At 45.2% G+C, this 24,651-nt stretch overlaps 2 protein-coding genes and 1 non-coding gene across 3 annotated transcripts; 1 reads left to right on the plus strand and 2 right to left on the minus strand.

The window, feature by feature from the left end:
* Positions 1 to 163: 163 nt before the first annotated feature.
* Positions 164 to 9,910, minus strand: ACOT6 (acyl-CoA thioesterase 6). Its single transcript, XM_055303926.1, has 3 exons — positions 8,627 to 9,910; positions 2,733 to 2,935; positions 164 to 818 (listed from the first exon to the last, which is right to left on the minus strand). Exons 1-3 carry the CDS (start codon positions 9,081 to 9,083, stop codon positions 213 to 215), a joined length of 1,266 nt encoding a protein of 421 aa, XP_055159901.1. The 5' UTR covers positions 9,084 to 9,910; the 3' UTR covers positions 164 to 212.
* Positions 9,911 to 18,294: 8,384 nt separating this feature from the next.
* Positions 18,295 to 24,556, minus strand: ACOT4 (acyl-CoA thioesterase 4). Its single transcript, XM_055303927.1, has 3 exons — positions 23,784 to 24,556; positions 22,626 to 22,828; positions 18,295 to 20,575 (listed from the first exon to the last, which is right to left on the minus strand). Exons 1-3 carry the CDS (start codon positions 24,235 to 24,237, stop codon positions 19,970 to 19,972), a joined length of 1,263 nt encoding a protein of 420 aa, XP_055159902.1. The 5' UTR covers positions 24,238 to 24,556; the 3' UTR covers positions 18,295 to 19,969.
* On the plus strand, positions 20,626 to 20,696 carry LOC129496489 (small nucleolar RNA SNORD56). The gene has a single exon (XR_008661778.1). It is a non-coding gene; the product is annotated as a small nucleolar RNA SNORD56 (small nucleolar RNA).
* Positions 24,557 to 24,651: the final 95 nt, after the last annotated feature.

Genomic DNA, 24,651 nt, shown 5'->3' on the forward strand with positions numbered 1-24,651 from the left:
GTGAGGTCAGGATTAAGCCTATACAGTGAGTAAAGTTCAGGGGAGAAAGGAGTGGCAGTGAAGAAATCAGGGTTGCAAAGACTCCAATGGGACCTGATAAGAAGCTGAGATAGTTATTTTGTTGCCAAAAGTTTCCTACGTGTTCTGGAAAACCCAACACATGTTGTATGAATTCGGTTTTTATTAATAGTATCTGGTCTATGATTACAATTTTATAGTTTGCTGGACTGGACAGGTTTTTGACCATTGAGATGTTTATGGAAGAAAGTTTGAATTCGCTGCCAAGCATCGACCTGTGCCCTTGACTGAAACTCTGGCTCACCTCCATGGCATATGGGTTGGCCTAACACTGCATGTACAGAAGCTCTACATACAGGAAAATAAGGTGGTTCAATACAATGACCAGTTCCTTTGTAGCAGATTATCTCGGGTCTGTCTTTCCCATTGGCTTGTAACCGTTCAGAGGCTATCTGAGCATAGAAGTTACTCTCCCAGTTATTATCATCCATGCCAACGATAAACAGGAAGGGCCCCTGGGCCCTTTCAAATGGAATAATACTTTTCTGGTTGGATTCCTCCAGTGGATTTTCCCAAATACCCATAACATTTATAAGTCCAGATTCATTAATTGTATATCTCCTTGGGTCACTGCCAAGACTGGGGATAATCATATCCTTGTAAGGCAGAGGAGCTATTGTGTTAGCCACACAGGAATTGATAAGTACAGTGGCTGTGATCCCCTTCAAGAAAGAGGCCATTGAGAGACACAGGTCACCTCCTTTGGAGAAGCCAAGAAGCCCAACATTAGGGCCTTTCACCTGTAGAAGAGAAACAGAACAAGCTTAGAATTTGTAAATGGAGGACATAAACAGTGATTTTATATTCTCTAGGCAGCTTTTTTAAATGTCATTGGCTTGCTTTCTTCATGCAACAATCCACAATGCTCAAGTGGGTCTTCTAAGAAGCAAATCAATTGATTTCCTAGGACACGGGCCTTCCACTAATATTTTTGGTGATTGGGTCCAGAGTACACACAGAGACCTATACCCACATACCCTAAATATTTAAAAGTTATAAATCAAGTGAACAAACTCTTTAAATATATTCTTTTCTCCCACTTTGATAAATATACCTCCATAACAGAAGATTTGAAAGCATGGAAGGTCTTGAAGCTCTGTACTGGAATGTAGACTGGGGAAGAGCCAGCCCATCCTTGGTCCCTACCCACCTTCCTGTTTTTCCCAACCCTGGCTCCATCATCAACCTCGAGCGGCCTCTCACACATGTATGTGGACGCCCAAGCCTATGTGTTTTTTTTTTTTAATATTTATTTATTTATTTATGATAGACATAGAGAGAGAGAGAGGCAGAGACACAGAGGAGGGAGAAGCAGGCTCCATGCCGGGAGCCCGACGTGGGACTCGATCCTGGGTCTCCAGGACCACACCCTGGGCCAAAGGCAAGCGCTAAACCACTGAGCCACCCAGGGATCACGCAAGCCTATGTGTTTAAGGCCTAGGTGTATTCACACTGATAGACCAGAGAAGAGACACAGGACTAGAAGGAGGATCGATGCCATTTGGCAAAGAATTCTGGGGTTCCAGATCACAAGGGCATGGTGGGCGTGTGCATGTGCGTAAGCACACAGGTTCCAGGTGGATACATTCCCTGGGTGCCTTGGACTCCTCACCCTGTCGGCAGGGATACAGCCCAAAGGAAGGCCAGAGTGTGGCCACCTAAAACAAAAGTCCAAGACAGAAGCCCCTCTTGCCTAGGTCTAAGGGCAGAACTGATATATTGGTCTCTTGTTTTTCCCTGGGGCCTTAGCTCCTCTAATTAACCAATAATCACAATTCAAGACCATCTAGGCTTTAGCAGCTCTGCTAAGAGACCAGTCTCTGAATTCTGAGTTAGACTAACCCACAGACATTGTGGAACATTTTATTACTTAACATTAGAATATTTGAGTTTCTTTGAGTCTAGGGAGTTGCAGAGTATATATTCTATCTATAATCATACCAAACTATTTTATTTTTTCCAGTCTCAGATAAGAACTTTCTCTATAAAAACACAGTATCATTATTACATTTAACAAAATTAATGATTCCTTAATATCATCAAATACAGTCCCTATTTAAATGTCCTAAAAATGTCTCCTGCTAGTCAAATTTCTCCATCTGTACATTTACATTAGCCTTATGAATAAGAAAAATGGAATCTCAGAGAAAGAGTTGCCTTTTTCAAGATTATTGGGCCATGTGTGGTAGATGAAGAACCAGAATTTAAGGCTAGTAACATTTTAGGGGAGCTCTTTGAATTGTGGTTAATAATTAAAGGGAAATAAACAGTGGAGTCTTTAGAGATTGGAGAGAGAGGGATAGAAATGAAAATAATAATCCTAGTAACTGGGATCCCTGGGTGGCGCAGCGGTTTGGCGCCTGCCTTTGGCCCAGGGCGCGATCCTGGAGACCTGGGATCGAATCCCACATCGGGCTCCTGGTGCATGGAGCCTGCTTCTCCCTCTGCCTGTGTCTCTGCCTCTCTCTCTCTCTCTCTCTCTGTGTGACTATCATAAATAAATAAAAATTAAAAAAAAATAATCCTAGTAACTTTTGAAGGAACTTTTGTGTCTCATGATATATTTCTAGCCCCTGGTGTTCTGGTATGGCTTCTGGATCCAGTCCTGGGTCTGCTCTATCCCCTCTCCTCTTCAGGCAAGCATGAGGACCCACCTTTGGATGCTGCAGCATGAAGTCCACAGCTTCTTCAAAGTACTCGAGTTGTATATCATCCAAATACTCAGGGAGGTCATCAAATCTGAAATAAGCCAAAGCAAGCGCAGCAAACCCATGTCCAGCCAGGAGGCTGGCCTTGTATTCACAAAGGCCACCACCACTTCCAAACAGATCAATGATCCCAGGGAAGGGTCCTGCACCTGGAAAGCACCACAAATCTTAAAAAGCTTTATACTCTCAAAAGACATTCTTGAGTTTCAGATTTTGGTAGTCAGCAAAGAAAAGTTTCTAGAGCAAGTAAGGTTGGGGGTGGAGGAGTGGGTGGAAAAAGGATCCTTCTTAAAATGTGCATTTTTTTTCTTTTAGTAGTCTTCAGGGAGAAGGACGGGAACAAAAAGCTTTATTTTCTCCAGAATTTTTCACATATTTTCATACATATGTGTGAGAAAATGTGAAAAATATGCTAGAGATAGCATTTGATATAATGTACATTTCCCACATAATTTTCCTCCAAAAAAAACTATTTTAGAAATCTTTGAGAGTGCTACATATATAAGGGTTTATTAGATATACTGCCTATGTCTTTGCACACTCTGCCCCAGCCTTAAATAACACCATTCCTAAATGTGCTCTGTTCTCTTTGGCTCCTAAAAATGGTATACACTATTCCCCTCCATCCCCAATTTTTTTTTAATAAATTAATTTTTATTGGTGTTCAATTTACCAACATACAGAATAACACCCAGTGCTCATCCCATCAAGTGTCCCCCTCAGTGCCCGTCACCCATTCACCCCCACCCCCCGCCCTCCTCCCCCTCCACCACCCCTAGTTCATTTCCCAGAGTTAGGAGCCTTTATGTTCTGTCTCCCTTTCTGATATTTCTCACACATTTCTTCTCCCTTCCCTTATATTCCCTTTCGCTATTATTCCTATTCCCCAAATGAATGAGAACATACACTGTTTGTCCTTCTCCGGTTACTGTGGCCAAGTTCAAAAAGGGTGTTGCCTGAGTTCTTCTCTGGGATTTTGATGGAATCTTGTCTCACATTTAGATCTTTCATCTATTTTGAGTTTATCTTTGTGTATGGTGCAAGAGAGTGGTCCAGTTTCATTCTTCTGCATGTGGATGTCCAATTTTCCCAGCACCATTTATTGAAGAGACTGTCTTTCTTCTAGTGGATCGTCTTTCCTCCTTTATCGTATATTAGTTGAGCATAAAGTTCAGGGTCCACTTCTGGGTTCTCTGTTCTGTTCCATTGATCTATATGTCTGTTTTTGTGCCAGTACCACACTGTCTTGATGAACACAGCTTTGTAGTACAACCTGAAATCTGGCATTGTGATGCCCCCAGATATGGTTTTCTTTTTTTAAAATTCCCCTGGCTGTTTGGGGTCTTTTCTGATTCCACACGAATCTTAAAATAATTTGTTCTAAGTCTCTGAAGAAAGTCCATGGTACTCTGCGCCTTTTGATGGGGTCATTAAGCCCATTCACGTTCAGAGTTACTATTGACAGATATGAGTTTAGTGTCATCATGATATCTATTTAGTCCTTGTTTTTGTGGATTGTTCCACTGACCTTCTTCTTAAAGGGGAGTTTTAAGAGTCCCCCTTAAAATTTCTTGCAGAGCTGGTTTGGAGGTCACATATTCTTTCAGTTCCTGCCTGTCTTGGAAGCTCTTTATCTCTCCTTCCATTTTGAATGAGAGCCTTGCTGGATAAAGTATTCTTGGTTGCATGTTCTTCTCATTTAGGACCCTGAATATATCCTGCCAGCCCTTTCTGGCCTGCCAGGTCTCTGTGGAGAGGTCTGCTGTTACCCTAATATTCCTCCCCATGAAAGTCAGGGACTTCTTGTCTCTTGCTGCTTTAAGGATCTTCTCTTTATCTTTGGAATTTGCAAGCTTCACTACTAGATGTCGAGGTGTTGAACGGTTTTTATTGATTTTAGGGGGGGATCTCTCTATTTCCTGGATCTGAATGCCTGTTTCCCTTCCCAGATTGGGAAAGTTTTCAGCTAGGATTTGTTCAAATACATATTCTGGCCCTCTGTCCCTTTCGGCGCCCTCGGGAACCCCAATTAAACGTAGGTTTTTCTTCCTTAGAGTGTCATTTATTTGCCTTAATCTGTCTTCGTGGTTCTTTAATTGTTTATCTCTTTTTTCCTCAGTTTCCCTCTTTGCCATTAACTTGTCTTCTATGTCACTCACTCGTTCTTCCACCTCGTTAACCCTCGTCGTTAGGACTTCTAGTTTGGACTGCATCTCATTCAGTTGATTTTTAATTTCTGCCTGATTGGATCTAAATTCTGCAGTCATGAAGTCTCGTGAGGCCTTAATGCTTTTTTCTAGAGCCACCAGTAGCTGTAGAATAGTGCTTCTGAATTGGCTTTCTGACATTGAAGTGTAATCCAGATTTTGTAACTCTGTGGGAGAGAGGGCTGTTTCTGATTCTTTCTTTTGAGGTGAGGTTTTCCTTCTAGTCATTTTGCTCAGTGCAGAGTGGCCAAAAACAAGTTGTATTGGAACACGGGGGAGTATCACTGGTCCGTCCAGCTGGTCTTCTGGGGGAGGGGCCTGCTGTGCTGATTTTCAGGTGTTAGCACTTGGGGGAGCTGCTCTGCCCCTGCCTGCTGCCGGGCTCAGCGGGGGTTGTTTACCCCGCCAGGCCCCAGGAGGAACAGCAGCAGTTGCTACGGCAACTCTGGAAGCCTGGATTCAGCCTCCGCAGGAACTACGGGGCTCGGGGCTCTCGGCTCTCCGTCCGCAGGGCCTGGAGGCTCCGGGGCGGGGCCGCTGATCTGCTCAGCTCGGGGCAGGAACGTCCTCGCTGTCCTGGGCCCTCCCGGCCTCTGCCTGTCCCGGGGGAGGCCGGATCCTGGGCTGTGTCCCGGCGCCCTGTGCCCCGGGGCCTGCGCTGTGGGATTCGCGCTCCCGCCCCGCAGCCCCCTCCGCGGAGCCGCCGCCCGAGCCCCTCCGAGCTGCTCCGGTCGGTCCCCGCCGTGCGCGCTGCAGCCCTTAGGGAGCTCGGAGCACTCTCCTGCGCTCGCAGGTGTCTGTTAGTGTCCCAGGGAGCCCGAGGGCATCCCCGCCCTCCTGGGTCCTGCTCCAACTCCCTGCGAGCCCCTTTCCGCCCGCCCGGGAAGGTTGGTGCAGCTCCTGCTCCTCCGGGACGGGGCTCTCCTGTCCTGGGGACACTCGCCCCGGCCTCAGCCCGGCTCCTCGCGGGGCCCCTCCCCCTTGGAGGCCTTTTGTTTCTTTATTTCTTTTCCCCCGTCTTCCTACCTTGATAGAAGTGCGAACTTTTCTCACTGTAGCATTCCAGCTGGTCTCTCTTTACATCTCAGGCCGAATTCGTAAATTTTCAGGATGGTTTGAAGGTTATCTAGGTAATTTGGTGGGGACAGGTGATTTGGGGACCCTGCTCTTCCGCCATCTTGCCCCTCCCCTCCCATCCCCAATTTTTTCTTAAGATTTTATGTCTTTATTTGAGAGAGAAAGACCAAGCAAGAGTGGGGGGGAGGGGCAGAGGAGAGGGAGAAGCAGACTCCCTACTGAGCAGGGAGCAAGATGCAGGGGGTCCATCCCAGGACCCTGGGATCATGACCTGGGTTGAAGGCATACACTTAACAGACTGAGCCACCCAGGTGCCTCTCAAACCTAAATTTAGATCTCTCTTCCCAGAAGGCTTTCCAGATCCCTCCCAAAGTGAGTTGAGTCAGTCTTTTATATGTTCTCACCAGCACCCTGGGCCTGTACTTCCCCTCTCCTAGCACTTACCACATTTATAACTGCAAGTATAGTTACCCGGGTCCTTTATTAGGCTGTAAGTGCAGTGAGGACCATGTCTGTCTGTGCTATATATTGCATCCCAGTATGTAGCATGGTCCTGGACTTAATTCATATTTGTTAAGTGATTGAACTTGTTTACATTATTTACAAAAGCCTTTGGGCCAGAACCGACTTTTTAAATGGGCCACATAGTAGACACTGAAATAGTTAACAGAACATTGACTGGACTCAAATATCAGTAGCCATGATAGGTAGTGAAAGGGTTTTTAGGCGGGAGATTCTTTTTAAAGGCCTTTTTTAAGCTTTTATTTATTTATTTTAGAGAGAGAGTGAGAGAATATGTGAGAAACAGGGGAAGGGGCAGAGGGAGAGAATCTCAAGCAGGCACTCTGCTGAGGGCAGAGCCCAAGGTAGGACTCCATCCCATGACCCTGAGATCATGACCTGAGCCAAAATTGAGAGTTGGTCACTTAACCAACTGAGCCACCCAGGTATCCCTGGGGGCTGATTCTTCTTAAATCAGTAGGACTACTGAGCTCCTAGTCTATCCCTGGGCAAGCCTTTAGGAATACAGACCCATTGAGATGTGTAAAGTCCAATTCTAGCTGCAAGAGTTCACAGCTGAATATGCAGCCATTAATTAAGAGTGTGAATTGCCAGGGGATCCCTGGGTGGCTCAGTGGTTTGGCGCCTGCCTCTGGCCCAGGGCGTGATCATAGAGTCCCGGGATCAAGTCCCACGTGGGGCTCCCTGCATGGAGCCTGCTTCTCTCTCTGCCTGTGTCTCTGCCTCTCTCTGTCTCTCATGAATAAATAAATAAAATATTAAAAAAAAAAAAAAGAATGTGAATTGCCTAAGAGCAGTAAGAATAAAGCAGGGCCTCTCGCTTTGGAGAATGACAATTGTTCCAGATTCTGTGTCACGTGGCAACAACTGCAGCATTTCTCTATGGGAGGGGTTTCAGTCTGGAATTTGGTTTTAAGAGTTGGGTCAGGCGTTTTGTGTCCAAGCCTCTTTCACCTAGTAAGCACCTTGTTCTTTCTAAGACTAGGGTTCCTCAGCCCTATAGGCATTTTAAGTAAGGTATTTCTTTGTTGTGCAGGCTAGCCTGGGCATTGTGAAGGCTTAGCAACATCTCTGGCCTCTACCCACTAGATGGCAATAGCACCCCAGGCCTCCTGGATTGGGACAACCAAAAATGTCTCCAGATATTGCCAAATGTCCTCTGGGGTGGAGGAAAATTAACCCAGATTGGGAATCACTAACAGACTGTTTAAAATGGAAGAAAAGGACCATCAGTTTGTCTTCTCGGATTACAGGGCACTGCCTCTATCCGTGGTTTTAGCTTCCTCGGAAGTTTGATGTGAAAACAGGCAAAGGCCACTCTTGCACAGCACCTTAAGTCATTACCTAATACTGGTATTTGAGGGATCCCTGGGTGGCTCAGCGGTTTGGCGCCTGCCTTCGGCTCAGGGCCTGATCCTGGAGTCCCGGGCCTGCTTCTCCCTCTGCCTGTGTCTCTGCCTCTCTCTCCTTTCTCTTCTCTCTCTCTGTGTGTGTGTGTCTCTAATGAATAAATAAATAAAATCTTAAAAAAAAAAAAAAAGTCATTACCTAATACTGGTATTTGAAACACAGCCGCCTGGCTGGCACTTGAAATCAATGCACTGGGGATCCCTGGATGGCTCAGCGATTTAGCGTCTGCCCTCAGCCCAGGGCCTGATCCAGGAGACCCGGGATTGAGTCCCGCAATCGGGCTCCCTGCATGGGCCTGCTTCTCCCTCTGCCTGTGTCTCTGCCTCTCTCTCTATGTGTGTCTCTCATGAATAAATAAATAAATAAATAATATCTTTTAAAAAAAATCAATGCATTTTTCGAGTATGTTGAACGCACTTTTTTAGCTAAGGAGTGGCAGTTGACTCCTGGAAGTCCGAGAAACTTGGAGGAAAAACTTCAATCCAGGATAGACTCTGGAGTGCGGGGACGAGTTTAGGAAAGTTCCACAACCATGAGCTCCCCACCCCCCGTCAGGCAAGAGGCCACCCAGGTCTCGGGACTCCATCTAATTCTCCAAAACAGCCTGGGACCCCGGGCGCTCACCTGGGGGCAGGAAGAGCGTGCCCCGCACCCGGCCCGCGCGCACGGGCACCCGCCGCACCCCGGGCCGCAGGAAGTGGCGCTCGTGCAGCGCCCGGCCCAGGAGCCGCCCGGCGTCGGGCTCGTGGCCGTCCAGCACCTCCAGCTCCACGGCGAAGGGCGTCTGCACGTCCCGCTTCACCAGCCGCACCAAGGGCGTCTCGGGCTCCAGGGCCCAGAGCAGCCCCATGGGCTCGAGCCCCACGAAGCTGCCGCCCAGCGCGGGCGCGCGCGCCAGGTCCAGGAGGCCGCGGTCGTCCGCCCGGTAGCGCGCGTGGGCCCGGAAGAGCGCGCCCCTCTCGTCGCGCAGGGACGCGCGCAGCGTGACGGGCTGTCCCGGGGCCAGGCCGCGCACGGAGATGCGCACGGGCTCGTCCCAGGCGCAGGGGCCCGCGGGCTCCACGCTCACCGTCGCCGCCATCTTGATTTCGGCCTAGCGCTGCGGCGGGAGGCGGGAGTTATCCGCCTCGCCAGTCACGTGTCCCGCGGGCGGCCCTTCACCTCCCTAGGGGGCAAGCACGGTTGGCACCTTGCGCTTCTCCCATTGGATGCACGTGAGACGCTCTCAACCGCTGCGTGAGATCTCCTAGTGTTTGTGCAAACGCGCTGATGTCTGGTCAGCCAGGGGAACGTTGTCAACTAAAATAAGAGTTCGTTATTAATTCTCCCATCCAGCGCAGTGAATGTGGACTAGAGAGGTACCAAGACTGTTGCGATGGGACTGATACGGTCAGGTCCAAGAACCTGCAGGTTCATAAAGCATCCCAGGTGATTGTAATTCAGGTGATCAGTGGAGAAACAGTCCTAATCCATCCCCTGCCTCTCGATCCTTTCCCTGGCCTTTTTCTTAGAGCTAAGGGTACCAAGGGGTGGCTTTCAGAGCAGATAGATGTTTATGGAGTGAGGTCGACCTGGATTCCGGTCTGATCCTGCTCCTTAATAGCCTGGTGATCCTTAGCAAGATACGTAATTCAGTCTCTGAAGCCAGTCTCCTTCTCTGTAAAAGGCAAATTGTGATAATTACCTGGGCTAACATATGGCAAACACCGCACTGATAAAACTATATAGCACGTGCTCAGTAAGAGTTTTGCTTTTCGGGATCCCTGGGTGGCGCAGCGGTTTGGCGCCTGCCTTTGGCCCAGGGCGCGATCCTGGAGACCCGGGATCGAATCCCACGTCGGGCTCCCGGTGCATGGAGCCTGCTTCTCCCTCTGCCTGTGTCTCTGCCTCTCTCTCTCTCTGTGCTATCATAAATAAATAAAAATTTAAAAAAAAAAAAGAGTTTTGCTTTTCAATTCACGAATCTGGTCACTGGCCGCGTGAGTGTTGAGCTGCGTCAGAGTTCTGGCAGGAAACAAACAAGGGGCACGTTCCAATTGGGTAATTTGTGGGGAGTTTCATAATGGGACTATTTCCAAAGGCATTGGCAAGGTTAAAAAACAAGTTGGTTGCAGAACCTTGGGCCTTGAAGGTTCAAAGGCAGAAGGCTGCCTGGCAGGAGCCCTACCTACATAGCCTTTGTGATGGGAGGCAGGCAATCCGAGTTGAGATAGTGTGGGAGTGGAGAGAGAAGAAATAGCTTGACTACACTCTCCTCTTGCTCTTCACATTTTTGCCAGTGCCTTTCATTAGCTGAACCCAACCATTCTGCTCAGCCTACTTGATTTCACAACAGGGTGGATGGAGCATGCGCACGGTGCCCAGTGAGTGGAAGCACAGTAAGCCAGACCAGGTCCCCAGATCTCAGAGTACAGTGAGCTTTCAGTATTCTACCTCTGGAAGTACCTGCTGGGGATGTTTTAAACACCCTTTGTTTGAAGTGTTGCAGGCTGTGCTCAATCTAGGAACACTCGGTTTACCTGAGCTGCTGCAGCCACTAGCACAATTGACATCTGCCCTCAGGGACACCTGGGTGGCTCAGTAGGTTAAGTGTCCAACTCTTGATTTCAGTTCAGGTCACGATCTCAGGGTGGTGAGACTGACCCCTTCATCAGGCTCTGTGCTGCTTATGGACCCTGCTTGAGAAACTCCCTCTGCCAATCCCCCACCTCAATAAATAAATAGATAGATAAATAAAATTTTTTAAGATTTTATTTATGAGAGACAGAGAGGCAGAGACACACAGGCAGAGGGAGAAGCAGGCTCCATTCAGGGAGCCTGAGGTGGGATATGTATGATCCCCGGTCTCCAGGATCAAGCCCTGGGCAAAGGCAGGCGCTAAACTGCTGAGCCACCCAGGGATCCCAATAAATAAAATTTATTTATTTATTATTTATTTATTTATGATAGGCACACACACACAGAGAGAGAGAGAGAGAGAGGCAGAGACACAGGCAGAGGGAGAAGCAGGCTCCATGCACCGGGAGCCTGACGTGGGACTCGATCCAGGGTCTCCAGGATCGCGCCCTGGGCCAAAGGCAGGCGCCAAACCGCTGCGCCACCCAGGGATCCCCCAATAAATAAAATTTTAAAGTGAAATCTGCGCTCAGATTTCAGAAAGGCAAAGTGAAAGGTGGCTTCTCCCTCTCCCTTTTGATACCCAGGCTGCTGAAAGTGTCACAGAAATGGCTCCCAGGCACATGAAGGAAAAGCAGCTAAGAAGGAGGCCTGAGCTGGGCCATGCAAAATGCTTTCCTGGGGGATCCCTGGGTGGCACAGCGGTTTAGCGCCTGCCTTTGGCCCAGGGCGCGATCCTGGAGACCCGGGATCAAATCCCACATCGGGCTCCCGGTTCATGGAGCCTGCTTCTCCCTCTGCCTGTGTCTCTGCCTCTCTTTCTCTCTCTTTCTCTCTCTCTCTCTCTCTCTCTCTGTGACTATCATAAATAAATCAAAAATTTTTTTTAAAAAATGCTTTCTTGTGGGGGGATTTCTGCACTTAAGAACTCCATGGAAGGGCAGCCCTGGTGGCTCAGTGGTTTAGCACCGCCCTGGGTCTGGGGCGTGATTCTGGAAACCCAGGATCGAGTCCCACATCAGGCTCCCTGCGTGGAGCCTGCTTCTCCCTCTGCCTCTCTCTCTCGCTCTCTCTGTCTCTCATGAGTAGATAAATAAAGCCTTTAAAAAAAAGGAACTCCATGGAAGAAGTAGGTAGTTTACAGGCCAACTGCCAGGGTGAGTTGGCCATAATCTGAAAAAGAATCAGCTGCTATAAGAGAAGGGGGTGGCTTCATACGCATTTTAATGTTTGTCTCATGATTAGACACAGCATAATACCTGGATATGTGGTACAGTATCTCCAATATTAAACATAAACATTAATTTCTGTGCCCCTATTTTTGGGATAGGGACTTTGTGGATAGACAAAAGCATTTGCCTGATGTAGGAGAGAATCTCTTTGGTTATTCCCAGATAATTACACTTCCAGAAAGTTTTCTGTCTGAAAAGGCCCCTGAATTTTTCCATGCTCAATAGCCCACTAACTTTTAGGTATAGACTCAATATGGAAATCCTGAACTTCAGAAACAATTATTTCAGTGTCACCTGATCAGTAACCATCAACATAATGAGTGAGTTCCCTATTCGTATTAGGCTTAGGACACCTGTTTAAATATCACTTTATCAGATAATATGAAAGACTAGAGAGTTGAAATATCTTGGAGGCAAGACTACAAAGATAAATCACTGGCTTCCAAGTGAGAGCAAACTGCTGTTGATGCCTAGAGTGAAAAAAAAAAAAAGAAAGAAAGAAAGAAAGAGAAGAAAAGAAAAGAAAAAATGTTTTTCACTGGGATGAAAAACAATGCCCTAGTAATAAGATCAATAAAAGGATATCAATCAGGGATGTTTTCAAAAGATCTTCCTATAGAGAAACAATGTCAGCCACAGTTACAGATTCATTTAGTTTTCTGTAATCCTGGATAGACATCTGAGATCTCTTTACTTTTCCAATAACCCACCTGAGAGTTGAAGGGGAAAAGGTTGGAAGTGGGGACGGATTCCCAGTTACTCCAGCGTCAGCTGTGATTCCACTTGTGATCTGGCCTGTTACTTATTTCCTGTTCACAGTTTTGGTGAGACAAGAGAGCTCCATATTTCCGTTCTTACCAGCCAGTATACATCGCATTTGAATAAGTCCTTTCTCCAAGATAGCAATAACCTAATTTCAATAATACTCTCATGGTTATGTAGTATTATATTCATATTAACTTCCTGATTTTGATATTTGTACTACGGTTATGTAAGATGTTAGCATTAAGGTAGGAGGAGGAATGGTACTGGGAACCCTGTACTATTTTTGCAACTTTTTTGTGGGTCTAAAATTATTTCAAAATAAAAGGTTTAGGGGCAGCCTGGGTGGCTCAGCAGTTTAGCGCTGCCTTCAGCCCAGGGTGTGATCCTGGAGACCCAGGATTGAGTCCCATGTCACGTTTCCTTCATGGAGCCTGCTATCTCCCTCTGCCTGTGTCTGTGCCTCTCTCTCCCTCTCTTTCTCTGTGTCTCTCATGAATAAATAAAATATTTTTAAAAATAAAGTAAAAGATTTAAACAAAAAAGAACAGTATCAGGGAGTGATGAAATCACCAAAAAGGATACCTTTGATTTTCTGTGTCCTACTCATAGAGTAAGTAAAACCTGTCCCCCTGAGTCAGACCCTTCCTCCTCCATATCCATGAACATTTAGTCTTTCCCATTTGATTGAGGTTTCCAAGAATTTGTATCTAAAAATCCCCTGAAATACTTAAATATTTTCCTTGTCCAAAGCATCTGGACTCAAGCATATGATTTTTTTTCCGGAGGAATCAGATATTGTAACAGGTCTAGAGAGAAAGACATTAGGGTCACATGTCTCTCTCTCTGAGGGACCTTGCCCTTAGTCTTTTTTTAAAAAAGATTTTATTTATTTATTCATGAGAGACACACACACACACACACACACAGAGAGAGAGAGAGAGAGAGAGAGAGAGGTAGAGACACAGGCAGAGGGAGAAGCAGGCTCCATGCAGGGAGCCTGACGTCAGGTCTCCAGGATTAGGCCCTGGGCTGAAGGCGTCGCTAAGCCTCTGAGGCCCCCCCCCCCCCCCCCCCCGGCTGCCCGCCTTTAGTCTTTAAGGAATAATTCCCTACATTCAGAGAGATTAGATTCAATGGAAAACATACTTTTCAAATAGCCACTTGCTGTCTGGATACAAAAATAGCCTGGTGAGCCTGCTCTTGGCTCAGTTACCAGAACTTTGAATTACAGAAGTTACCACCTTGAGTGCTTGCCAAGAGTGTTGGCCTAGGGGCAGCTGGTACTGGGGAATGCAAGAGATTAACCTTGCAGGTGCCACATCACTTACTTTTGTAATCGTATTAAATCACTAGTAAGCAATGACCAGATAGTTTGACAAAGAAACAGATGTATGAACAGAATGAAACACTGGCTCACAAAAAACATGTTTTCAAAAAGGATTTTACTTTTAAGTAATCTCTATACCCAACATGGGGCTTGAATTTACAACCCCGAGAGTTTTATGCTCTACCTACTGAACCAGCCAGGCACGACACAGAATTACATTTTTTATTTGCCAGTTCTCTAGCTATTCACCACCAACACATGAGGGCAGAGGTAGAAGCAGACTCCCTGCTGAACAGGGAGTCCAATGCAGAACTCCAACCCGGGACCCTGGGATCATGACCTGAGCCAAAGGCAGACGCTTAACCAACTAGGCACCCAGGCGCCCTTCATTTCTTTCTGATCATGAAGTGAGGTAGATATATAGAAGCTAATGGGTGCTCGCTTTGGCAGCACATATACTAAAATAGCAGTTGTTCGGCATTTCTGTGATCAGTGAAGATCTTAGAAGGGATGGCAAAACATAGGAGGCACTCCTCCTGGTGTACTCCGTAATCCCTTCTCATCTCTTTATGTGATTAAAAGTTAAAGGTATCTGAAATTACAATTGTAGTGGGCAAGATATTGAATCATATATATGTAAAATATATGCACATATATGTGTGTATATATATATATATATATATATATATATATATATATATACACAAGCTAGTAGAGAACACCATCATAACACAACATAATCATTCTGTAACAGGAGCACCACCCATTCATGTATTGATGAGATTAAAAAGGGAAAAGGGGTGCCTAGCTGACTTAGTAAAGCATGCGACTCAAATTTTGGGGTTGTGAATTTGAGCCCCACATTGGGTGTAGAGATTACTTAAGAATAAAATCTTAAAATAAAATGGGAAGATGTAGGGGCACTTGGCTGGTTCAGTCCATAGAGCATATGACTCTTGATCTCAGCATTGTGAGTTCAAGCCCCATGTTGGCTGTACAGATTACTTTTTTAAAAAGTAAAATTTTAAAAATGGAAGATGTTGAGGAATTGCAATGCTAGTGGATAATTTTTAAAGGATTTATTTATTTAAGAGAGTGTGCACATATGGGGGAGAGGCAGTGGGTGAGAAAGAGAAAATCTCAGGCTGAAGCCCCACTGAGCACAGAGCGTGACTCACGGCATCATTTCAGGATCCTGAGATCATCACCTGAGCCAAAATCAGGAGTTGGACGCTAACCAACTGAGCCACCCAGGCGCCCCATGGTTGTATCTTTAATCTGTATTTTTTTTACTTTTACCAATTTTTGAATCTTACATAAAACATTTTTTTTTACTTGATCATAGTTTTTATTTAGCAGAATGTAAATCTTGCAACTGTATTTGACTTAAAGAAAAACATCTTTATGTAGTATATTTTACGTATTATATACAATTTGCTTATTTAAAGTGTACAATTCAGGGGCAGCCCCGGTGGCTCAGCGGTTTAGCGCCGCCTTCAGCCCAGGACCTGATCCTGGAGACCGGGGATCGAGTCCCACATTGGGCTCCTGCATGGAGCTTGCTTCTCCCTCTGCCTGTGTCTCTGCCTCTCTCTCTCTCTCTCTCTCTGTCTCTCATGAATAAATAAGATCTTTTTAAAAAAAGGATTATTCTTTAAAAAAAATAAAGTGTACAATCCAGTGGTTTTAGTATTTTCACAAGGTGAATTTAATGCTGCTAATTTAAGAACAATTTCATCACCCCAAAAAAGAAACCCTGTACTCATTAGCAGTCACTCTCCATTTCCCCCCAAGTATCTCTCCACTCCCAGCCCTAGGCAACCACTTATCTACTTTCTGTCTCTATTTATTTGTTTATTCTGGATATTTTTTATAAGTGGATTTATACAATATGTGGTCTTTTGTGACTGGCTTCATTCACTTCACTTTTTTTGTATATTTTTTTATTGGAGTTCTATTTGCCAACATATAGCATAACACCCAGTGCTCATCCCATTAAGTGCCCCCCTCAGTGCCCATCACCCAGTCACCCCATCCCCCCGCCCACGTCCCTTCCAAGACCCCTTGTTCATTTCCCAGTTAGGAGTCTCTCATGGTTTGTCACCCTCTCCCACTCATTTTCTCTCCTGTTCCCTTTATTCCCTTTCAATATTTTTTATATTCCCCAAATGAATGAGACCTTATAATGTTTGTCCTTCTCCGATTGACTTACTTCACTCAGCATAATACCCTCCAATTCCATCCACGTTGAAGCAAATGGTGGGTCATTTCTAATGGCTGAGTAATATTCCGTTGTATATATAGATCACATCTTTATCCATTCATCTTTCAATGGACACCGAGGCTCCTTCCACAATTTGGCTACTGTGGACATTGCTACTGTAAACATTGGGGTGCAGGTGTCCTGATGTTTCACTGCATCTGTATCTTTGGGATAAATCCCCAGCAGTGCAATTGCTGGGTCGTAGGGCAGCTCTATTTTTAACTCTTTGAGGAACTTCCACACAGTTTTCCAAAGTGGCTGCACCAGTTCACATTCCCACCAACAGTGCAAGAGGCTTCCCCTTTCTCCACATCCTCTCCAACAATTGTTTCCTGTCTTGTTCATTTTCATCATTCTAACTGGTGTGAGGTGGTATCTCATTGTGGTTTTGATTTTTTTTTTATTTTTAAAGATTTTATGTATTCATGAGACAGAGAGTGAGAGAGAGAGAGGCAGAGACACAGGCAGAGGGAGAAGCAGGCTCCATGCAGGGAACCTGACGTGGGACTCGATGCCTGGTCTCCAGGATCACGTCCTGGGCTGAAGGCGGCGCTAAACCGCTGAGCCACCCAGAGTGCCCCTCGTTGTGGTTTTGATTTGTCTTGCCCTGATGGCAAGTGATGCGGAGCATTTTCTCATCACGTCACGTATTTTCAAACTTCATCCATTTTGCACATATATCAGTACTTCCTTTATTGCAAAACAATACTCCACTACCATACTAAATTTTAACTATCCATTCATTGACCAATTCACACTTGGGTTATATCCTCTTCTTGGCCATTGTGAATATTGCCGCTGTGAATAGTTATGTACAAGTTTTTATGCATATGTCTGCTGTCATTTTTCTTTGTTATAATTTATCTGGAATTGCTGGTCATTGCAATTCTGTATTTAACCTTTTAGGAAAAGCCAGACTTCCCAAGTGGCTATACCATTTCACAATCCCACCAGCAGTCTATGAGGAGGGTTCCAGTTTCTCCACATCTTCATCAACACTTGTTTTTATGTCTTTTTCTTTTATTTAAAGTAGACTCCATGCCCAACATGGGGCTTGAACTCATAACCCCAAGACTAAGAGTCACATGTTCTACCAACTGAGCCAGCCAGTTGTCCCTGTCTTTTTCACCATAGCAATTTAGTGGATGAGAAGCGGTATCTCACTGTGGCTTTAATTTGTGTTTTCCTGATGCCTAATGATACTGAGCATCTTTTCATGTGCTTGTTGGCAATTTGTATATATTCTTTGGGGGAGATGACTATTCAGAAGCATTGCCTATTTAAATTCCCTCAGCCTGAAGTTTGACTCACTCTCCTATCCTCAATCAGATCTCTGCTCAAAGATTACATATTCAAATATGTCTTCCCTCACTGGTCTATTTAAAATATCAACCTCTCTCTGTCTCTCAAAAAAAAAAAACAAACAACAACAACAAAGAATAGATGTGTCAAAGATCAAATGATCTAACGTGTGTAATGAAATCCCAGAAGGAAAGGAAACTGAAGATGGAGAAGACAACATATTTCAAGAGATAATGAAACCACACCATGGGTATATCTCCAAATCACTATATTGATCAGAATAAGCCACATATACATTATCAACTCTATCATTCCATTTCTATAACCTCCAAGAACAAATGAAGCTAATTTATGATGATCAAAGATCAGAAATCATTGTATCACAACGATGCAAGGAAGAGAAAACGAGCAAAATGAATTTTCTTTGGTGATAAAAAAAAATCCTATCTTGTTTCCTGTGGGTTTCCAAGGGTATATAGAATTATTGAACTGAACTGAACACTAAGGATATGTGTGTGATTTTTCAGTTAAAAAAATTGTAAGCAGGAAAAATAAATTTATAGAATGAAACAAAACAAAACAATAATATCACCTCTCTCATCAAGCTCTAATCTTATGGCTAGAGGCAATAACAGAAAAGAAAATAAAAGCTTTCTGTCTACTTTTGGAGTTCTTTTCCACAAGGTACTCAGCAGGTTTATTTCACCTTGACAAAGTAAATGCTATATAATTAATACCTAATACAAATCCATTTGAATAAACATAAGAGATACAGAGTTTAAACAGATTGGTTAAATTGACTTTAATTTTCAGTGAGATTTTATTTCATGATTCATTGATGACAATTTCTTAAAACAAGGTTTAACATGTTTATCTTATACATTTACTTTATACCCTGTACATGTACCTACTGTCATTTGAGATTAAGGTGTCCATCTATTATTCTCTGACAGGAAATCAATACTCTGTATGATCTAAACCCATTTTTTAGAACACAAAATTAAACATACTAGGAAAATCAACCTGATATTTTGTCCTTTACTGGATGTACAGTCCTTATATATTTAAGATAGTTACTGATCTGAGTTTAAATTATTTTTCTATCCTCCTTATTCTATACTTTTTATGTTCTTTTAGCTATTTAAATGGTGCCTGGGTGGCTTGGTTGTTTAAGTGGCCTGACTCTTGAGTTCAGCTCAGATCACGATCTCAGGGTCATAGGATCAAGCCCTGCATTGGGCTCGATACTCAGGGTGCAATCTGCTTGAGCATCTCTCTCTCCCTTCCCCTTTGCCCCTGCCTCCACTTGTACATGCTCTCTTTTACTCTAAATAAGTAAAAAATTTATATAAAAACTATTTCTTTACCCCAACTCCTCCCAAAGGATTCTTCTCTAATCTCCATGAGGAAAAGGTCAGTCTGGTTTCCTTATATCAACATCTATCTGTACAGTTACGACCAATGAAAATTCTACTCTGCTACCAGTATTGGAACCAGTAGTAAACATTGGATGGCAATTCTCCCATAGTGATAAAAAAAAAAAGTAACCTAGAATTTCTACAACTTTAAATTTCGTCTATGGCTCAAGTATTAAGTAAAAAAAAATCTGGAAGAAAACACTAATTTTAAGATGCTTTTACTTTTTGTGTTGTATACCTCTAAATGAATCTTCTTTAAAAAAAAAGATTTTATTTATCCATTCATGAGAGACACACAGAGAGAGAGAGAGAGAGAGAGAGAGGCACAGAGACACAGTCAGAGGGAGAAGCAGGCTCCATACAGGGAGCCTGACGTGGGACTCGATGCCCGGTCTCCAGGATCACACCCTGGGCTGAAGGTGGAGCTAAACCGCTGAGCCACCCAGGCTGCCCTAAATCTTCTAAAATTGGTATGTTACATTAGTAAAATTAATGGAAAAATAATGTATTAAAAATGTTACCTATTTTTTAAAAGATTTTATTTATTTATTCATGAAAGACACAGAGAGAGAGAGAGAGGCAGAGGCATAGGCAGACGGAGAAGCAGGCTCCATGCAGGGAGCCTGATGTGGGACTTGATCCCAGGACTCCAGGATCACGACCTGAGCTGAAGGCAGATGCTTAACCAGTGAGCCACCCCAGCGTCCCTTAAAAATGTTGTCTAAAATATATCATTAATACTCATGACATGAATTTAATGTTACCAGGGGGGCAACTGATTCACATACAATTATTAAAACACCAGAATATGATCTTGAATTTCTCTCTCTCTCTTTTTTAAAGATTTTATTTATTTACTCATGAGACACACACAGAGAGAGGCAGAGACACAGGCAGAGGGAGAAGCAGGCTCCTTGCAGGGAGCCCGATGCGGCACTCAAACCCAGGACCCCGGGATCACAACCTGAGTTGGCAGGCACTCAACCACTGCACCACCCAGGTGTCCCAGACCTTGAATTCCCATGTCAACAATAGACCACTCTATTACAATTTGGGGGGAGCTATATTCTGGGTACCTCCAAGATGTTCGCAGAAAAAGGTCAGAATTTGTTTCCAAGCATCTTCCTGGGCCTTAGAATGAGCCCTTGGCTCCCCACCCCAGATTACAGGTTTGTTCAGTAATTTCTGAATGGAAGCTGGGCATAAAGGAAAGTAAGGAGGCTCGATAAAATGCCCAGTCCCAGGATAAGAGATGATCTGAGGTTTTTTCTTTCCATGGGCCTGTAACCGCTCAGAGGCTATTTGGGCATATAACTCACTTCTCCAGTTATGGTCATCCTGACCAACAATGAAGAGGATGGGCCCCTGGGCCTTCTCCATTGGAATCATGCTGGGGTTCTCATGCCCTCCTACAACATCATTCCGTATATCCACAATGTCCAGGATGCCTGAAAAAGCTACCTTGATCCTCCTCAAATCATGGCCCAATGGTGGGATGAAAGTCTGCCTGTAGCGTATGCCTTTGTTTCCACTGAACCCTGATCCATTGATGGAAACTGTGGCTGAGATGTTCTTCAAAAATGAGGCCATGGAAAGACAAATATCAGCCCCTAAAGAAATGCCCAGGAGCCCAATGCCTGGGCCCTTTACCTGGAAGAAAAGAAGAGAGGAGTCAAGAATGGATTTCATTGAAAAATATTCTACAGTGATGGCAGTACTTTTCATCAACACCAATTCACCTAAAAAGTGTTGATACTTTAGGTCTGAGTTAATCTGAGGGCAGAGGAAAAATGGGGGCTGAGAAGTAGCTGTCCCTTTAGAGGTTGACAGGAAAAAAGAAAAAAAAAAACGTATTCCTGGTTGGCTCAGTTGGTAGAATATATGATACTTAATCTTAGGATTGTGAATTTGAGCCCCACACTGGGCATAGAGATTTTTTTTTAAGATTTTGTTTATTTATTCATGAGAGACACTCAGAGAGAGCGGCAGAGACACAGGCAGAGGGAGAAGCAGGCTCCATGTAGGGAGCCCGACGTGGGACTCCATCCCAGGACTCCAGGATCACGCCCTGGGCTGAAGGCGGCGCTAAACTGCTGACCCACCCCTGGGCTGCCCTAGAGATTACTTTAAAAAAAGAAAAAAGGTATTACCTATTTAAAAAATGTAACTAGAGACACTAACTTTAATTTGTCAATTGGCCAAAAGAGTTTCGAACTCAGCTGACAGGAGTTTCTTCCCACATAAAAAATAACTGGGTGAACACAGGGCAAATGAATTGTAAACTCGTTGGCAAGTCTGGGTATTGATTACATATGCTCCAGAGTATCATTCACTAGAGAATGCTGAGTAGTGGAGCCTGTCAAATTCATGTCCTCATTCAGGGGGCCATGATCAAAATCTCAATGTGCCAAGGTATCTAACTGTGTGGAACCAAGTTCTGTTCTAAGTGAATGATTCATCAGACCCCATCTAAATACACTGGCAGATGATTAACTTTATGGAAACAAAGTAAGACTTCAGAGTCAAATTATATAGTTCTTGGCTTCTGAAATGCGTGGGCAAGTTCTTATCAAAATCAGAAAATTGAAGATTAAAAAATCAAAGTAAAAAGAGTCTGCAGAGAGAAGTAACAAAACTAAAAGACAACCTAAGGAATGGGAGAAGATATTTGCAAATGACATATCTGATAAAGGGTTAGTATCCAAAATTTATAAAACTCAGCACCCAGGGACTTGGGTAGGTCAAGGGGTAAGGCCTCTTGATTTCAGCTCAGGTTGTGATCTCAGGATGCTGGGATCAAACTCCACATCACACTCCCCGCTCAGAAGGGAATCTGCTTGCTTGTCCCTCTCCCTCTGCTCCTCCCCCTGCTCATACTTGCCCTGGTGTCTGCTCTATCTCTCAAAAATATCTTAAAAGAAAAGAGGCTCAACATCACTCATCATCAGGGAATGCAAATCAAAACTACAATATTACCTCACACCCGTCAGAATGGCTAAAACCAACAACACAAGAAACAACTCTTGGCAAGGATATGGAGAAAAAGGAACACTCATGTTCTGTTGGTGGGAATGCAAACTGTTGTAGCCACTGTGGAAAACAGTACAGAGGTTCCTCAAAAAGTTAAAAATACAATTACTTTACAATCCAGTAATCACACTACTAGGTATTTAACACCAAAAATACAAAAACAGGAATTCAAAGGAATACACGCACCCCAATGTTTATTGCAGCATTGTTTACAATAGCCACATTATGGAAGCACCCCAAGTGTGCATCAACAGATGAAGGACAGAGATGTGGTATGTATACACAATGGAATATTATGTAGCCATAAAAAAGAATGAAATCTTGCCATTAGCAAGATGGATAGATCTAGAGAGTAGAAGGCTAAGTGAAATAAGTTAGAGAAAAACAAATACCATGATTTCACTCATACGTGGAATTGAAGAAATAAAACAAATGAACAAAGAAAAAAAAAGAGAAATCAAGAAACAGACTCTTAACCATAGAGAACAAACTAAGCCATCTGACAGAGAAAGTGTAAATAGGCACCTAAAGCCAAGGAAGTCTCCAAAAGAAATCTCTGTGAAAGAAGAGTAGAGCAGCTTCAGGGCACCCGGCACAGGTGAGTGCAAAGTGATACCCTCTATTGATGTATTTCTAGAGAGAATGATACAATAAAGGATATCAAGAGAACCTCAGAGTGTTGAAGCATGTAGCATAGGGCTTCTTCAAAGTAGTCCAGGTCTACGCTGTCAATTTCCTTGGGGAGATCTTCAAAGTTATAATAAGCTAGAGCCAAGGTGGCAAAGCCATGACCAGCCAAAAGGCTGGCCCGATACTCCACCAGGCCCCCTCCAATTCCAAAGATATCAATGATTCCCGGGAAAGGTCCAGGTCCTAGAGAAGAGAATAATATGAAGGAAAGGCATTATACAAGATTTTGCTTTTCTTTTAGAGAACTTTCTAAATTATTTAGTGGGTTCCTATGAATCAAAGGAAAAACAACAGCTCCCTGAGTTACTATGCAAAGGGAACATAAGTACCTTGAAAAGAAAATCTACACGGTACTTTCTCATTGATGAGTCTACACTCTATATGATTCTATAAATGATCTATAAGATTCTAAGAATCTTTAGCTATCAGGGAGAGTAACAAAGTCTTTCACTATGACGACATCAGGGAAGGAGGAATTTCATGTTTTACACAGTGCTGATTCATAGTGCTCTGTTAGGGAATTGGGACATAAAATTAAGAATCTTGAAATAAAGCTTTATGTTGTGTGGCACAGACCCTTGGCTTTGTGTGTGTCTACTGGTATTTCAGATGTCTATTTAGAGAGAAGAAAGAAAAATAGAAACCCAAAGATGGCTTTAGGAGAAAGTCAGTAGAGTCTAAAGTGTGATCTGTGGTACACAGGGACATGAAGAAGTGGACAAGAGGCCCAGTATACTCAGGACCTATTGAAGGGTGACATAGCAATAGCTTCCTTGATCGATAGGGCCGATGAGATCTATAGAGTAGTTATTAATAACACAATGGATCACATACCTACCCTCCAGACCCTGTTTTGGTTTTTTTTGAGTTTTTGTCGTTTTTTTTTTTTTTTTAATTTGCGGAATAACTGTACTCAGCTCACTGAGATATGATAGAGATTAAATGAGATAATTTAATGTAAGCAAAACGCGTTAATGGAGCCCAACAAGTTAAAATACTCCATTTTGGTTGTCTGGCCACTGACCGAGTCATTGTCAGCTTCTTTGCCCTAAAGGGAGGGGCTACACCCGCCGGCAGCAGTACCGGAAGCCGCCGGCCACGTGGGCACGGGGTCCCGCATCCCTAACTCCTCACTCACCTGGGGGCAGGAAGAGCGTGCCCCGCACCCGGCCCGCGCGCACGGGCACCCGCCGCACCCCGGGCCGCAGGAAGTGGCGCTCGTGCAGCGCCCGGCCCAGGAGCCGCCCGGCGTCGGGCTCGTGGCCGTCCAGCACCTCCAGCTCCACGGCGAAGGGCGTCTGCACGTCCCGCTTCACGAACCGCCAAAAAGGCGTCTCGGGCTCCAGGGCCCAGAGCAGCCCCATGGGCTCGAGCCCCACGAAGCTGCCGCCCAGCGCGGGCGCGCGCGCCAGGTCCAGGAGGCCGCGGTCGTCCGCCCGGTAGCGCGCGTGGGCCCGGAAGAGCGCGCCCCTCTCGTCGCGCAGGGACGCGCGCAGCGTGACGGGCTGTCCCGGGGCCAGGCCGCGCACGGAGATGCGCACGGGCTCGTCCCAGGCGCAGCGGCCCGCGGGCTCCACGCTCACCGTCGCCATCCCGGCTGCGCGCCGCACCGTCTGCACCTCGGGCTGGGAAGCTGCCGTTCGCGCCCGAGCGCGGTCCAGTCCGGGCGGCGGAGCGCGCCTCGCGGGCCCGCGGGGCTCCGGCGTCCCCTGGCGCAGGAGCGGTGGGAGGCGGGGCCGCGTCCGGAGGCGTCTGGGCGCCGCAGGCCCGTGGGCCTCGTTCGGGGAACGCGCCCGAGGCTACCGCCGCAGGTGGTTGTCCCAGGCCAGGCGGGGTGCGCGGGGCCTCCTGAAATCCGGGCGAGGTGCTCAGCCCGCCTCCACCGTGCACTCTCCCTCCAGCCGTTCTCAGCTTTGTTGGAGTCAAAATTGGGTCACCTACTCGTGGTAAAACCAGAGCTGAATGGGTTTAGGCAGAATTCCAAGAATTCCAGCCCCCTCCTGGAA

The sequence above is a fragment of the Nyctereutes procyonoides genome, unplaced genomic scaffold (assembly GCF_905146905.1).
Source record: "Nyctereutes procyonoides isolate TBG_1078 unplaced genomic scaffold, NYPRO_anot_genome, whole genome shotgun sequence".
Lineage (NCBI taxonomy): Eukaryota > Metazoa > Chordata > Mammalia > Carnivora > Canidae > Nyctereutes > Nyctereutes procyonoides.

Coding starts and splice junctions, on each gene's coding strand:
- ACOT6 (XM_055303926.1), bottom strand. CDS start 9,083: ATGGCGGCGACGGTGAGCGTGGAGCCCGCGGGCCCCTGCGCCTGGGAC. Junction 2,936..8,626: donor CACGCTCTTCCTGCCCCCAG/GTGAGCGCCCGG, acceptor GGTGCTTTCCAG/GTGCAGGACCCTTCCCTGGG. Junction 819..2,732: donor TCATGCTGCAGCATCCAAAG/GTGGGTCCTCAT, acceptor TCTCTTCTACAG/GTGAAAGGCCCTAATGTTGG.
- ACOT4 (XM_055303927.1), bottom strand. CDS start 24,237: ATGGCGACGGTGAGCGTGGAGCCCGCGGGCCGCTGCGCCTGGGACGAG. Junction 22,829..23,783: donor CACGCTCTTCCTGCCCCCAG/GTGAGTGAGGAG, acceptor TCTCTTCTCTAG/GACCTGGACCTTTCCCGGGA. Junction 20,576..22,625: donor ACATGCTTCAACACTCTGAG/GTTCTCTTGATA, acceptor CTTTTCTTCCAG/GTAAAGGGCCCAGGCATTGG.